This window comes from Heptranchias perlo, chromosome 1 (genome assembly GCF_035084215.1).
Source record: "Heptranchias perlo isolate sHepPer1 chromosome 1, sHepPer1.hap1, whole genome shotgun sequence".
In the NCBI taxonomy this organism is placed as follows: Eukaryota; Metazoa; Chordata; class Chondrichthyes; order Hexanchiformes; family Hexanchidae; genus Heptranchias; species Heptranchias perlo.
The window spans coordinates 139,883,964-139,899,057 of NC_090325.1; the positions used below are offsets into that span (position 1 = coordinate 139,883,964).

The window sequence follows — 15,094 nt, forward strand, 5'->3', positions numbered from 1 at the left end:
ATCCTGTAGTATTACTATGTAGAGTAAATAATAGGCCATAATGAATTTCCTCTACATAATTTTTTTTAAAAATACTAGCCCAAAGAAAAGATTTTTGTCATAAATCATGCAGCACTGCTTCTCCTAATGGTGTCATCAGAAAACCTTTAAACCAAACCAAAATAACAAACCCACTTTTGGGGAGGAGAAGGAAAGTCATACCTCTATGTGCTGTTGTGAAACAAAAACAAATTAAACTTCAGTCAAGGTTCATATATTAATAAACCAAATCAAAGCTCAAGCTTCACTGATATAATTTCTCTCTGGTTACTGTTCTCTAATTCTCTTCGAGGGGTATCAGTTATTCTGAGTAGCCCTATGCTACTAACACTGAACTAGCTCGCTAGGTTCTTGCCCAGCAATCACAAAGCACCATTTCAGAAGTTTGACACCTCAAGATAAAATTGGTTAACTAGTTACTCTGTTCAGTAAAGTGCAAAAATGTTCAGGCAACTGTAATCATTCAATAAAGAAGATCAAGAAAAATAAATTAATATATATATATTTTATACAATGCATTGTTCTTAAGGTCAATATTCTGGATTGAAAGTTCAATTATTGAAAGTTCCCGACAACAACAAAAAATAATGACTACTATAACCTTTACAAAGGAAATGGTTATTGTGTTCAGAGTGTTTTTTTGCTGGGAAGGAAGGTCGAGAAGAATTTATTATTCAGTAAATGGTTTGGAGAATGCCCCCAGAATCACGACAAGCACATTGTAATTCTATATTTAAAAAACAAGGTCTAACATAACCAGATTAGCAATAGACACCACAAAATCTCAGTATAAATACAAAAAAAACAAGGGAAACATTCAAACAACAGGGAAAGAAGAGGGAGAGGCAGACGCAAGGGAGGTAGAGGCATGTGTTGGAATAGATTATGGAGCCTGTGTACTTTTTTTTAAAAAAAAGAGTAAAAATATTAATTAAATTAAAATAAGTGGATCTATAATAAATTTAAGCACATTTTGACGAGATAGTCACTATAAAACTACTTCAGATGCCAATCGCTGTTATAGTAATATATAAAGCTGCCACATTAGGCTACAGCATGATGGACTAGGATGAAGAGCATGCCGTTCCAGCATGGCGGCATGCTCTGGGATGAAGAGCATTCTGCCATCTAGACCCTTCATTCTCTAAGTGTACCACAACTGGAGGCACAGATCATAAGGATACCACTGCTATAGTTCACAATGGTTCCCCACATTGAGAGTTTGCAATTTCAACAGTATTAGAGGCATACACTAGCTACAGGGATGGATGGTCCCATGTTATGGGACTACAACCTGAACAATCAATTTGTAGAATGTCACAAGGAAGTTCACTTTAGAATAAAACACAAAATATAAGTTGACTAAGTAGGTGAGAGTTGAGCTCTAAATATGGGATTTTTTCCCTCTATTTGCTCTCCAGAACACAATTTTCTGTACTTTCGGTAGCTCTTAAATCGACATCTATCTTTTCTTGAATATATTCATCTTATACAGATGACAACTGGTAAAGTACATTTGGCAGGAATCATGCATTTATCATCTTGTTCAGGGCGAGAACAAGCATGCGTGCAATTTATGCAACAAGTTTTGAGCATGCTGAGTCTTCATGCAAATGTGTGCAGAAGAGGCAAGAAAGGGGGTTCAAGTATTACCATCAAGTGTACCTGCAAACTGCTTGTCACTGTTTCCTCGATTACCAAATTTCGTCACCAGCTTCCCGTTAGGCTGGAAAATGAACACGCAGCAAGCCTTGTTGTCCACCACAATTATATGACCATTCCGATCAACTGCTACGCCTTTTGGTCCCAAAAGTTTCCCAGAACCTAACTTGGTCTGTCAGGAGAGAACAGAATGTAACCATTTTAAAAGTAGTTTTACATTTTTATCCCCCATTTTTCCCCTCAGCCAAGGGGATGGGCAGGACCTCAATCTCCAGACTTCTTCTAATGCCCCTCTGCAGTCATTAGGATGCGTGCAAGAGCATCCTGGAAAGACTGATCCCTCAAATTTTGCTCCCAGCCCATAGCCTCTGGTTACCACCCTTCCACGGTGGCAAAGCTATACTGAGGAATTACATGGACACATCTACATTCTACTGCACTGGGGTTCCAGTATGGTGTACCACCTTAATGTCCTATTATGGTTTGTTTTAATTTTTGTCAATGGAGATATAGATAATAGTATTTTACTTTGACTAAGTTGAAGATTGCCAAATCAAAAGCAAAATACTGCGGATGCTGGAAGTCTGAAATAAAAACAGAAAATGCTGGAGAAGCTCAGCAAGTCAGGCAACATCTGTGGAGAAAGAAACAGAGTTAACGTTTCAGGTCGAAGACCTTTCATCAGAACTGGAAGATGTTAAAGAGTGAAAGTAGTACAAGCAAACCACTGTTTCACCTGGAAGGAGTGGTGGGAAGGGAGGAGGTGAAAGGGCAGGTGTTGCATCTCCTGCGCCCGCACGGGAAGGTGCAGTGGGGAGGTCAGTGTGTGTTGGAAGAGTGGACCAGGGTGTCGAGGAGGGAGCAGTCCCCTTGGAATGCTAAAAAGGGGAGGGGAAGATGTGTTTGGTGGTGGGATCGCGCTGGAGGTGGCAGAAATGGCGGAGGATCATACGTTGAATGTGGAGGCTGGTGGTGTGGAAGGTAAGGACAAGGGGGACCCTATCATGTTTCTGGGAGGGAGGGGAAGGGCAGGAAATAGGACGGACATGGTCACGGGTCCTATCAACTACAGTGGAGGGCAATCCTTGGTTGAAGAAAAAGGAAGACATATTGGAAGCACTGGTGTGAAGGTGGCATCGTCAGTGCAGATGCGATGGAGATGGAGAAACTGGTAGAAGGGTACAGTGTCCTTACAGGAAGCGGGGTGGGAGGAAACGTAATCAAGGTAGCTGTGGGAGTCGGTGGGCTTATAATAGATATTAGTTGACAGCCTGTTCCCAGAAATGGAGATAGATAAGTCGAGGAAAGGAAGGGAAGAGTCGGAGATGGACCATGTGAAGGTGAGGGAAGGGTGGAAATTGGAAGCAAAGTTGATGAAACTTTCGGGGCAAGAGCAGGAAACGGCACTGATACAGTCATCAATGTACCAGAAAAAGAGTAGGATTGGAACAAGGAATGTTCCACATATCCCACAAAAAGGCAGGCATAGCTGGGACCCATACGGGTTCACATAGCGACACCTTTTATTTGGAGGAAGTGAGTGGAGTCAAAGGAGAAGTTGTCCAACGTTAGAACAGGTTTCAGCCAGGCGGAGGAGGGTGGTGATGGATGGGGATTGGTTGGGCATCCATTCAAGGAAGAAGCAGAGGGCCCGCAGACTGTCCTGGTGGGGGATGGAGGTGTAGAGGGACTGGGCATCCATGATGAAAAGGACACGGTTAGGGCCAGGAAGCTAGAAACCGTTAAAGTGGCAGAGGGCATCAAAAGAGTCACGGATGCAGGTCAGAAGTGACTGGACAAGAGGAGAAAAAAGAGTTGAGATAGTAGGAAATAAGTTCCGTGGGACAAGAACAGGCTGAAACAATGGGTCTCCCGGGGCAGTCCTGTTTATGGCTCTTGGGAAGGAGGTAGAAGCGGGCTGTGCGGGGTTGGGGGACTATGAGGTTGGAGGCCGTGGGGGGGTTGGGGGGGGGGGGGGAAGATCTCCAGAGGAGATGAGGTCAGTGAGAGTCTGGGAAACTATGGCTTGATGTTCAGCCGTGGGGTCATGGTCCAGGGGGAGGTAGGAGGAGGTGTCAGAGAGTTGGCGTTCAGCCTCCACAAGGTAGAGGTCTGTTCTCCACACAACAACAGCACCGCCCTTGTCAGCAGGTTTAATGACAATGTCAGGGTTGGACCTGAGAGAACGGAGCGCAACAAGTTCAGAGGGAGGAAGGTTAGAGTGAGTGAGTGAGGGGAGTAGAGAAATTGAGATGGCCGATGTCACACCGGCAGTTTGCAATGAAAAGATCAAGAGAGGATAAGAGGTCAGAGGGAGGGGTCCAGGTGGGACGAGAATTCTGAAGACGGGAGAAAGGGTCTGCTGTGCGGGGAGGAAGAATCCTGGACAAAGAAGCGGGCGCGGAGGTGAAGGCGACGGAAGAAGAGCTCAGCATCGTGTCAAGCTTAAAATTCATTGAGGTGGGGGCGTAAAGGGATGAAGCCTTTGCTGAGGACTGATCGTTCAGGATCAGAAAGGGGAAGGTCAGAAGGGACAGTGAAAACATGATAAAAGGTGAACCCAACTCTCCCTCCAATCTCACCCTTTGTCGTGTTGCTTCTTCCTTGAACGGAGGCCCAACCAGTCCTCATCCACCATCACCCTCCTCCTCCACCTGGTTGAACTTGTTCTTACGTTGAACAACTTCTCCTTTGACTCCACTCACTTCCTCCAAATAAAAGGTGTCGCTATGGGAACCCGTATGGGTCCCAGCTGTGCCTTCCTTTTTGTGGGATACGTGGAACATTCCTTGTTCCAGTTCTACTCAGGTCCCCTCCCTCACCTCTTTTTCCGGTATATTGATGACTGTATCGGTGCCGTTTCCTGCTCTTGCCCTGAACTGGGAAATTTCATCAACCTTGCTTCCAATTTCCACCTTTCCCTCGCCTTTACATGGTCCATCTCAGATTCTTCTCTACCCTTCCTCGACTTCTCTATCTCCATTTCTGAGGATAGGCTGATAACCAATATCTACTATAAGCCCACCGACTCCCACAGCTACCTTGATTACACTTCCTCTCACCCCGCTTCCTGTAAGGACTCTATTCTCTTCTCCCAGTTTCTTCGTCTCCGTAGCATTTGCTCTGACGATGCCACCTTCACATCAGTGCTTCCAATATTTCTTCCTTTTTCCTCAACCAAGGATTGCCCTCTACTGTAGTTGACAGGGCCCTCGACCGGGTCCGTCCTATTTCCCGCACTTCTGCCCTCACCCCTTCCAGAACCATCATAGGATCCCCCTTGCCCTCACCTTCCACCCCACCAGCCTCCACATTTAACGTATCATCCTCCGCCATTTCCACCCCCTTTAGCGTGATCCCACCACCAAACACATCTTCCCCTCCCTTTTCAGCATTCCGAAGGGAATCGTTCCCTCCGTGACACCCTGGTCCACTCTTCCATCACCCCCAACACCCGCTCTCCTCCCCACGGCACCTTCCCGTGCGAGCGCAGGAGCTGCAACACCTTTCCTTTCACCTCCTCCCTTCCCACCGTCCAGGGCCCCAAACACCCCTTCCAGGTGAAACAGCGGTTTACTTGTACTTCTTTTAATTTAGTATACTGTATCCACTGCACACAATGCGGTCTCCTCTACATTGGGGAGACCAAATGGGCGATCGCTTTGCTGAACACCTCCTCTCTGTCCGCAAGTGTGACCCTGACCTGCCGGTCGCTTGCCATTTTAATTCCCCTTCCCACTCCTGCTCTGACCTCACTGTCCTTGACCTCTTACACTGTTCCAGTGAAGCTCAACGTAAGCTCGAGGAACAGCTCCTCATCTTTCGTTTAGGCACTTTACAACCGTCTGGACTCAACATTAATTTCAATAACTTCAGATCATAACCACTGCTCCCATTTTTTCGGATAGCAAGTGCTGGTAATGGTTCGGCTGTTGCCAATTACAGCTACTCCTGATCAATCTTTTGTTTCTTAACCTGTCCCATTACCACCTTCCTTGCCTTGAACCATCATCCCTTTTGTCATTTAATCACTTTTGCCCTCTACCCTATCACAGACCTTCCCTTTTGTTCTTTCCTCCCTCCCCCCTTTCCCTGGCCCTGTACTTGCTTAAAAACTTAAACTCTAACATCTTCCAGTTCTGACGAAAGGTCTTCGACCTGAAACGTTAACTCTGTTTCTTTCTCTGCAGATGTTGCCTGACTTGCTGAGCTTCTCCAGCATTTTCTGTTTTTATTTATTATTGAAGATTGCCAATGCAACTTGGCTATTTAAAACGATAATTTAACAATTTTAAGTTTTTAAAATCAGAATACACCAGTGCATCAAAATTTACCGAGAATGTGGAAAAAGTTTTTTTAAAAAAGCATTTTATGTGAAGCAAGTATTTTACGTTCAGGTTAGAATCATACAGTACAGAAGGAGGCCATTTGGCCCATCATGTCTGTGCCGGCTCTTTGAAAGAGCTTTCCAATTAGTCCCACTCCCCTGCTCTTTCCCCACAGCCCTGAAAATATTTCCTTTTCAAGTATTTATCCTATTCCCTTTTGAAAGTTACTATTGAATCTGCTTCCACCACCCTTTCAGAAAGTTTATTCCAGATCGTAACAATTTGCTGTGTAAAAAAAATGTTACGGTGTTAGATGTTCACAAACACCTCTAAATAACTTGCTTCTAATTTTTTTTCCAGGGAGGAAAAAGGGAGGACAAAAGGGTTGGGAAATCCAGCTCAAGACCACAAAGCTGGATAAGGTCTACCTGCACATACTCTTGATTGGGAAATTGTGCAATAAGATTTGAAGATGGATTTTTTTTGTTCAGAAGATAAGTAAATCTAAATTAAAATCAAAGGTTATGAAAGGTTAAGTTTTTAAAAAATCTCCAGCCAAAGCACTGGGGGGGAAAAAAAATTAACACTGTGGCCAGGATTTATTTGTCTCCACCTGAAGAATATTATGGACATCAGATGTCACTTGCATTCCGATTAAAGGGAGAGGAAATCATTTCCACTGGGTCTCCTGGAGATGTGGTCTTTTAACTTCTGAAGGCAGACAATGCAACATAAGCATTACAAGAATTGTGTGTGTGTTTGTAAGTGTGTGTGTACACGTGCGTGCGTGCTGGATACTGTAATCTTGCATATGTCCCTACACGTGTTTCTCCTATCTTCTGAAAGGCAGACTGATAAGCACCCTAGTGAGACAAGACCAATTGTAAATTAACAAACTAATTTATTTTATTTGAACATATATTAATGAACAGAACATATTCTTCTAGTGAAATACAATCTATTTCATATCACTCCTTGTAATATGGAAAATAAAAATGATGCCATTCTGTAAACGAGCTAAACTCACTTTACAAGCTAGCAATCCTTGAAACTAGCCTCTTTTATTGTAGGCTGCATGCATTCGTGCCTTGACTAGTGCTTCTTACAGTCTTCCTTTGGCTTCAGAAAAAGCAAGACCTCTCCACCTATTTCAAAACTCAAACCAGACTGCCTTTTTCCACCTCCCCCAACCAAGAGAGGCAGACAAAAGCCCAACCCCAACCCCTTTCTCAACTCTTGACGATTGCCTCCCCTCAGACTAAATTTAACTTCATAGCAGCACATTATAAATGAACCCAATATCCCTTCTCGGGCAAATGGGCAAAAATCTCAAAACAGGATACGTTTAAAGCTGATTTTTGCCATACGTCACTTAACAAACGAGAAATGTTCTCATATCATAGTGGACTGATTATGTACACTTAAAGCACATAGATTGCACCAATATCACCTATATGGTCAATAAATTACAATAACATTGTGCACAGCCCTTACAGGAATGGTCTTGATCAATGGATTCATTGAGATTTCATTTATAGTTATTATAGTAGTTTAAGGAACAATGAGCAAAAATATGACAAATATTCAAAATGTTTGGTCATATTTACACCCAAGCTTGCATATGACTCAGTTGATTATAACTGGCTAATTACAAAGACTACCTGCTCACCTTGAATTTCCCATCTGGTGAGAAAATGCTCACCCACTTGTTATCATAATCAGCTATGATGATGTCACCACTTGGGTGTACAGCTACTCCTGTTGGACGCTGCAGCTGCCCAGGAGATCGTCCACGTACACCAAACCGGTTTTTAAATTGTCCATCATTTGAGAAAATCTAGAAAATAAGTTTATTACATCTTGTACAATGCTGAAGTTATGAATCAAGATACAATATTTTGTCATTTGTAAAAGAGGAACATTTATTTCTTAAAAAAATACAGGACACAGTATCAGTCAAGCTGTGTGAAGAATGCAGAATGATAGTCTGTACCACTACAGAATGATAGTCTGTACCACTACAGAATGATAGTCTGTACCACTACAGAATGATAGTCTGTACCACTACAGAATGAAAATACACTTAGTGTAGCACATTCACAATTCTCAATCCAATTCATCAGTAAAGAGATTTGATGCATCAAACCATGACTGTCAGACTCTACTGTGCAACTGGGATATCATCAAAGTCACTTCTACCCATTGTTATTTCATTCAAAATGATAGATTTGAAAAATGTAAAAAAATACTACTTTTATTTAAATATTGCCAAATGTAGTACTTTCCAGATTAAGAATAACATTGGAATTATGCTTGAAATTTGCTTCCAAGTTACCATAACAATGTTATTGCTTGGATGCCCAGTTAGAAGGTAACCCTGTTTTATAGGACTTTGAGCCCAATTGTATAGTTCTACATGATTAATCCCACATTTATGGTTAATAATGTTTGTCAGCTTGAATAAATTGTGTTTCAGGACAGATGGTTATCCAGCATCTCAATCATCGCAGATGATTTTTTTAAAAATAGTAAAAATCATACTCATTTAGTAGTTCAGGAGAATTTATTGATGCAACCGTGTAATGGCAGCAGAAAGGAGCAGGACACACACCGTAAGGATGGAGGCAAGGGAAGGGGGGCTGATGATACCTTTTGAAATATATCCAAGTCTCCTTACCTGCACACATTGATTGTTACTGTCTGCAATCATGATCTTTCCATTGGTAGATGTTGCCACTCCCTGCAAATTGGTGAATTCCCCTTTATTTCTTCCCTTAGTACCTGCAATGAAACAAAATTTATTAAGTGTGCACAGCTTTATTTGAAAAGACAAATGCAGCATTACCTGGAGTCACAGTATATCATTAGCAAACATAATTTCTACCAAGATATTTGTAGTAGCAAAACAAAACAGAGAAGCACAGTCTTAGTGACTCCATAATTGTTATATCCCTCAGGTACAGACAGCATCTTAGCAACACATTAGCCAGGAAATTCCTTGCAGCTGCTCCCGTTCTGCTTGTATTACTTCACTGGAAGTGCAGTGGAAATTTTCAGCTGCACTTCCAGCAACATAACCCCAGCAGAGAGTTAGCAGCTCTGAGGAATTTCCCACTGTAGCAACAGCATCAGACCACACCATAAGGCTCCACAGGGCTGTATTTGGTACACTATCACTGAAGCAGGTACCTTCATTTAAACTGAATCTGAAGTATTGACACAGAAATCTGCTTTTATGAATGATACTGACATTTTTTAGCACCTTCATCATTGATTGAAACAATAGCTACTTATAAAAAGGGAGGTTTATTCAACTTAACATTGCATGGCACATGTTTTATGCAGTCAGATCAGAGCCAGGAGGCAATCTCTAGATATATACCAGCACAAAGCAATGTCGTGGGATCAGATCAGGATATGCACCTTACCCTCAGCTATGTAGCTACTAACCGATTTTAGAGAAGCAAAACAATTTTTAAAAAATATCTCTTTAAATTCTTGATGAATGAGCACATCAATTTCTGGTTTCAAAATAAAAATCAAATCTAAAATACAGTTTTTTGACAGATAAATTATAATAGTTCATAGATAAAGGGAGGATGTTCCCGATGGCTGGGGAATCCATAACCAGGGGTCACAGTCTCAGGATACGGGGTATGCCATTTAGAACCGAGATGAGGAGAAATTTCTTCACTCAGAGGGTGGTGAACCTGTGGAATTCTCTACCACAGAAGGCAGTGGAGGCCAAGTCATTAAATATATTCAAGAAGGAGATAGATATATTTCTTAATGCTAAAGGGATCAAGGGATATGGGGAAAAAGCGGGAACAGGGTACTGAGTTAGACGATCAGCCATGATCATTTTGAATGGTGGAGCAGGCCCGAAGAGCCGAATGGCCTACTCTTGCTCCTATTTTCTATGATTCTATGATAAAATCTAAAAACTTTTCAATTAAGTGGTTTAAACAGTTTAATTAATTTGCTGATGCTCATTGTCTGAAGTTATCTATTATTTATTTCACTTTGCAAATGTAATTCTGATGTCTTTATGTTTGCAATTCTTAATTTTATCTACCCACATTGTACTGATATTCCCTTCATTGAAAAGTTAATTTCTTACCCTGGTTACTATCACCATATATTTATATAGCGCCTTTAACATAAAGAACATCCCAAGGCATTTCCAATAGGCACAAGAAAAACTGATAGAGCCAGGAAGTGAGTGGTTAGGAGGGGTGATCTAAAGCTTCATCAAAAGAGATTCTTTTCGAGGAGGGAAGTGGAGAGGTGTAGGTTCGGATTTCCAGAGCATAGAACCCAGTCACTTGAAGGATCTGCTACCAATGGTGGGGCAATGGGAAGGGAGTTGCACAAAAGGCCAGAGTCAGAGTAATAAAGGGTTTGGGAGGGGCGATATAGGACTGGATGAAATTGCAGAAATGGGAGGGGGTGGGGGAGAAATTGGATATTGTTGCGTCTGTCTTTTGAATTAAAAAAATGAAGGTTGGGAAGATTCGGGTCACGATCTCTCACGCCTGATCTCCTCTGGAAGTGCGTCGGTGGCCACATTGAAAGCTGACTACTTCCAAGTGTACAGGGCACCCACCAGAAACAGGCATTAGGCACCTTTAAAAAGCAGATCAGCGTCCTATTGCCCGTTTAAGGACCCTGATACAAAATTGGTCATCAACAGGGCAGAGCATGCGCTGTGCATGCATCGCCCAGTTGTTCAGGGCCTTCAGCGGCCTAATCAGTGATACTTAGAGGAATAGCTGGAGCCGCCCACAAAAAGCTAAGTAATTTTCATTGCAGTTTAATTCCTGTGGAGCTAGCAGCTACCTATGGGCCGGCTTGACCGGAATTCACCGAACTGCATCAGGACGCCTGATTGGTGAGCGCAGCTCGCTAGTTTCATGCAATTTCCATTGGGCCAATGTCTCAGGTGTACGATCGCGCAGTCCATCTTGCAGCGCAAACTGGCATTATTCGAATTTCTCCCGCAGGCTGTAGTGAAGCCATGAGGGGATTTAAAAGGTACAGTCCAGACAATGGTTTTAAGTGATAGATGGATGGAAGTTGGTGCAGGACAGGATGTGTGCAGCAAGGTTTTCCACAAGTTGGGATTTATGGAGGAAGGGATGCTAGCAATGACAGCTGGTGGATCTTTTCGGCAGGTGAGGCACATAATATACATGCCTAGCCAAGCCAGCTTGTTACCATGGCAACGGGCCCTTCACACATGCGCAACGTCTTTGAACGCACGTGCTGCAAAATAGGAACGGAACCCCAGTCACCCAGAGAAGCTTAAAAGGGTAAAATAAATCCAAAGAGAATGCAGTTTTGCAAATGGTCATTCACCTGCAAGTTGCAGTTTTGCACATGGAATATTCTAAAACAGAAATTCCTTTTTTCATTTATGTGCCATTCTGCAGTTTAACAATTCTAGGTGAGGCAGCACTTCAATTTCCTCACCTGACAAGCTGCCTCTGGATGCTAGCAGGAGGGCATTACAGTAATTGAGTCTGAAGATGACAAAGGCATGTATAAGGGTGAGAGCAGCAAAGGGGTTGGAGATGGGGTGATGATGGAAGTGTCAAGAGAGAGTGTTTTTTTTAATATAAAAAGGTGGTGATAATATGGGGTTTTGAAGGAGAGGGGGGATGTGCCAGAGGAAAGAGAACTATTGACTATGTTAGCTAGCATGTGAGCCAGGAAGGGAGCTGGGTAGGAAGAAAATTAAAGAGAGCAACAAAATCTAGTAGCTTTCAGACATTTGTGTGTTCCAGGAAAGCACACTTTTTCCAAATTGCACAACATAAAACGGGCTCATCTTATTGGAATCCAGTAGTTTGGTACTAAACACTGGGTGGGGGGGGTGGGAAAGAAAGGGAAAGCATTTAAAAAAACAATCTACATACCAATTCTAAAGATTAAGTCATCTTCAATTGGATTCTCTTTTCTTTTTCCAGTGCTGTACATGCTAGCTGGTCGTTTTACAGCCTTCTGTTTCACATGTCCACTGCCAGGGGACTTCACACGTCGTTTGACTCCATCAGATGTTGGAGAAAGATCAGTGGGTTTGACAACCTTTAACTTAAATGGACTTCCCTTAATATGCTGATCATAAAGTCTGAGAGTAAGTGTAAAGTCACCCTCCTTCTGCTCTTTCTGAATGGTATAAAGGAAGTCATAGGTGCCATTTTTATTGTCAAGTATCTCCCCATCGACCACACTACCATCAGGAGATGCAATTTCGGCACTTAGACATGCATTTCCAGTTTTCACAAGTTCCCCATCTTTATCCTTTGTTGTTATAGTAACAGATGTGGGATGGCCAATCACGCACTGTCTCAGACCCTCACCTGTTGCAACAGTCTCATAGGCCACTGCATTTGTGGTGATTATGGTACCTAAATTGTGAATGGATTTCTTAAGTCCTTCAGTTTCCACCACAAACTCCAGCTGATCATTTTCTTGTGGTTGTAAAGGAAACTCCTGAACAGCTAGTTCATTCAACCGATCACCCATTTGCTTCTTAACTAAGAGAACTTCAGTTTCTGTCCCATGGTTTAGAGCTTGTTCAGTGAAGTTGCAACTACTCTTGATACTTTCCTGACCCTGCAGTAATGCATCCAGTTGTGCTTGAAGGACCTGTAACAAAAATTGAAAAAAAATATATCTACACACAGCTTTTATTTTGGAATGTCAACATTTGCTCAAAAGTCTCAGAAAATTGCATTTATTTCACTGAAGCAGTGAGTACAACCCACAAAACAAGGACTCTTAACTCCCACCCCACCACCATTGCAAACATTGATGCAAAGGTTACTGGCTAGTTGATAGTTAATGGATCAATTGAAAAAGGAAAATTATTGTTCAGATCTAACAAGGCAATACAACTCATATAAAGATAATATATAAATCAGGGTTCACAAACAACTAAGGGCTTGAGGACATCAGCACACCAACATATTACATAAGCACCATGCCACCTTCCATTAAGGCAAGTTTATAATAATGATATGCGATTTTTATTTCCACTTGAAAGTGTTGTCTTGACTCTCTCATGCCTAAAACTGGTTGTAGCCTATTTGATAGCGATGCCTTGGTTATTAAATTATTGAGTGTGAATGTGTTATTCATATTGTTGACTTAGAGATTCCCATCTTCCAGGGGGGTCACCAGTTGAAGAATACAGGTTACCAGATCTACCAAGAGTTTCAGAATTACTTCTATCAGAAGTAGGAGTTAGTTATTAATGAATTCTATAAACATTTTCATACTACACAGTATTGAGATCTCAAGATAAAGTTAAAAAGAATGCTGTACATCTGAAATACTGCATTTATGTAATACTTTTAATGCAAAACAAAAAATTCTAAGGTACTGCAGAGGCAAGGAAAGAGATATTAGGAAGGGTAATCAAAAGCTTGGTCAAAGAGGTGAGTTTTAAGAAGGGTCTTAAAGAAGAGTGAGGTAGAGAGGCAGAGAGGTTTAGAGAGGGGATTCCAGAGTGTGGGGCCTAGACGGCTGAAGGCACAGTGACACGATGAAGCACTACTGTAAGTGACTGGGATTGATTTTCCGCACATAATTTGTTTTATGTAACTATCCTCCACTTTCGCATTTTGCTGGAGAAATAATCTTGCTTTTATCGGGAGGCTGTGCAGTAGTTTCAGTCATGAGTTCTGTTTACTGTAGTTCGTAGAGACGCCATTTAAATAGACTGTTTGATGTAAAATAGGCTGTTTGCAGAAGGTTCTGCCGTATGTCCCGCCCCGCCTCCAACTCATTGGCTGACAATGGTGTCAATACACACTCCGTATATTTTTACTCTTGATGCAGAATAATTCAATTTAATTAATTTTTTAATTGAGCTACAGTAAATGTAGAGGACTGATGCTTCGAAGGGAGCCAAAGGCAGTGGAGAGAAACCACCTGCTGTAAAGGATGATGTTTCCTTATCAGCATTGGTATTCCTTTCCCTTGAATAATCTCTACCCAGTTTTGTCTTTAATATCTGTGATACAGGTTTTCTAGTCTCCCACACTAAGGGTGCATTTACACAACCATAACATCATTGTGAAGCACAAACTCTACAATGCAGTCTATCAGCTCACACTAGACTGAGGCAGTGTGACACTTCCTGGGGAAGAGAGACAGTTTGAACCTTTGCACCCGATTTCCACTCGAAGTTTAGCGTCAGTACAAAATAGTTTTGACTTCACACTGACCTAAACTTAAACTTAGTTATCAAGGATTCTCAATTTGCAAGACAAACATTCTTTACACACTTAAATGTCATGTTTCAATTGGGGTACATCCTTTGCCCTTCATGCTTGCTAGGTCCTCAACATAGCAACCATCTTGATATCACTGAAAACACAAGCTGCTATTACTTTGTAATAGTTACTATTATAGCGAGCAGTTACAATTGTGCTATTTCTACACAGTCCTGGTGAGACAACCATGACGTAGCCCATTTACTGCAGATATTTTCCTTCATCTGTATATAAACCAACCATGAGAAAATACTATTTATGAATGAATCAGTCTACTTAAGCAGTCGTAACATTTTGTGGCAAGTTACTCAAAATTAATTTGGCAAGTACTAAAGTTCTCTTACTTTTTGTTTAACACCATATGTGACCTCCAGTTCCATAAGTAGAACACTCTTCCGTACATTTAAAGTTTTTTGGAGCTCATCAAATGTAGCATGGATTTCTTCTTCAATGCTTACTTTCTCATTGGTCAAATCCTGCAAGATTTCGGACAGGAAACTGAGAGCAGAGTCCAGCTCAGGCAGCCTGTGAAAATATCAAATGTTATTTGTGGGTTCTATTCACCACTTTCCAAAATTATTAACAGAATAAATTGCGAGCCTTCAGCCACCTTTGAGCTGCACCTGAACAGGGTGGGACCAACGTCCTCGCTGGAAGAGTAACTAAAGCTGGAACAGAGAAAAAACCCAAAATGAAGCAGAAAGTAATTTAAAAAAAGGGGCAAGAGATGTGGGCAGGACAAAAACAAGAGAAACAAGTATGAAAGTAACAAAGAACAGCTCA

General features: G+C 41.9%; 1 protein-coding gene across 4 annotated transcripts in view; it reads right to left on the reverse strand.

Annotated features, from left to right (window-relative positions):
• trim2a (tripartite motif containing 2a) overlaps window positions 1-15,094 on the reverse strand; it is a 176,061-nt gene that overhangs the window by 8,315 nt on the left and 152,652 nt on the right. For 3 of the 4 annotated variants that reach the window (XM_067991851.1, XM_067991836.1, XM_067991843.1), the window contains exons 5-9: window positions 14,656-14,836; window positions 11,948-12,680; window positions 8,707-8,810; window positions 7,699-7,866; window positions 1,693-1,873 (exon numbers count right to left, since the gene is read on the reverse strand). In XM_067991851.1, the coding sequence (XP_067847952.1) occupies window positions 1,693-1,873; window positions 7,699-7,866; window positions 8,707-8,810; window positions 11,948-12,680; window positions 14,656-14,836 (1,367 nt within the window). The remainder of the gene's footprint in view (window positions 1-1,692; window positions 1,874-7,698; window positions 7,867-8,706; window positions 8,811-11,947; window positions 12,681-14,655; window positions 14,837-15,094) is intronic. The other variant, XM_067991860.1, reaches the window with a different exon arrangement.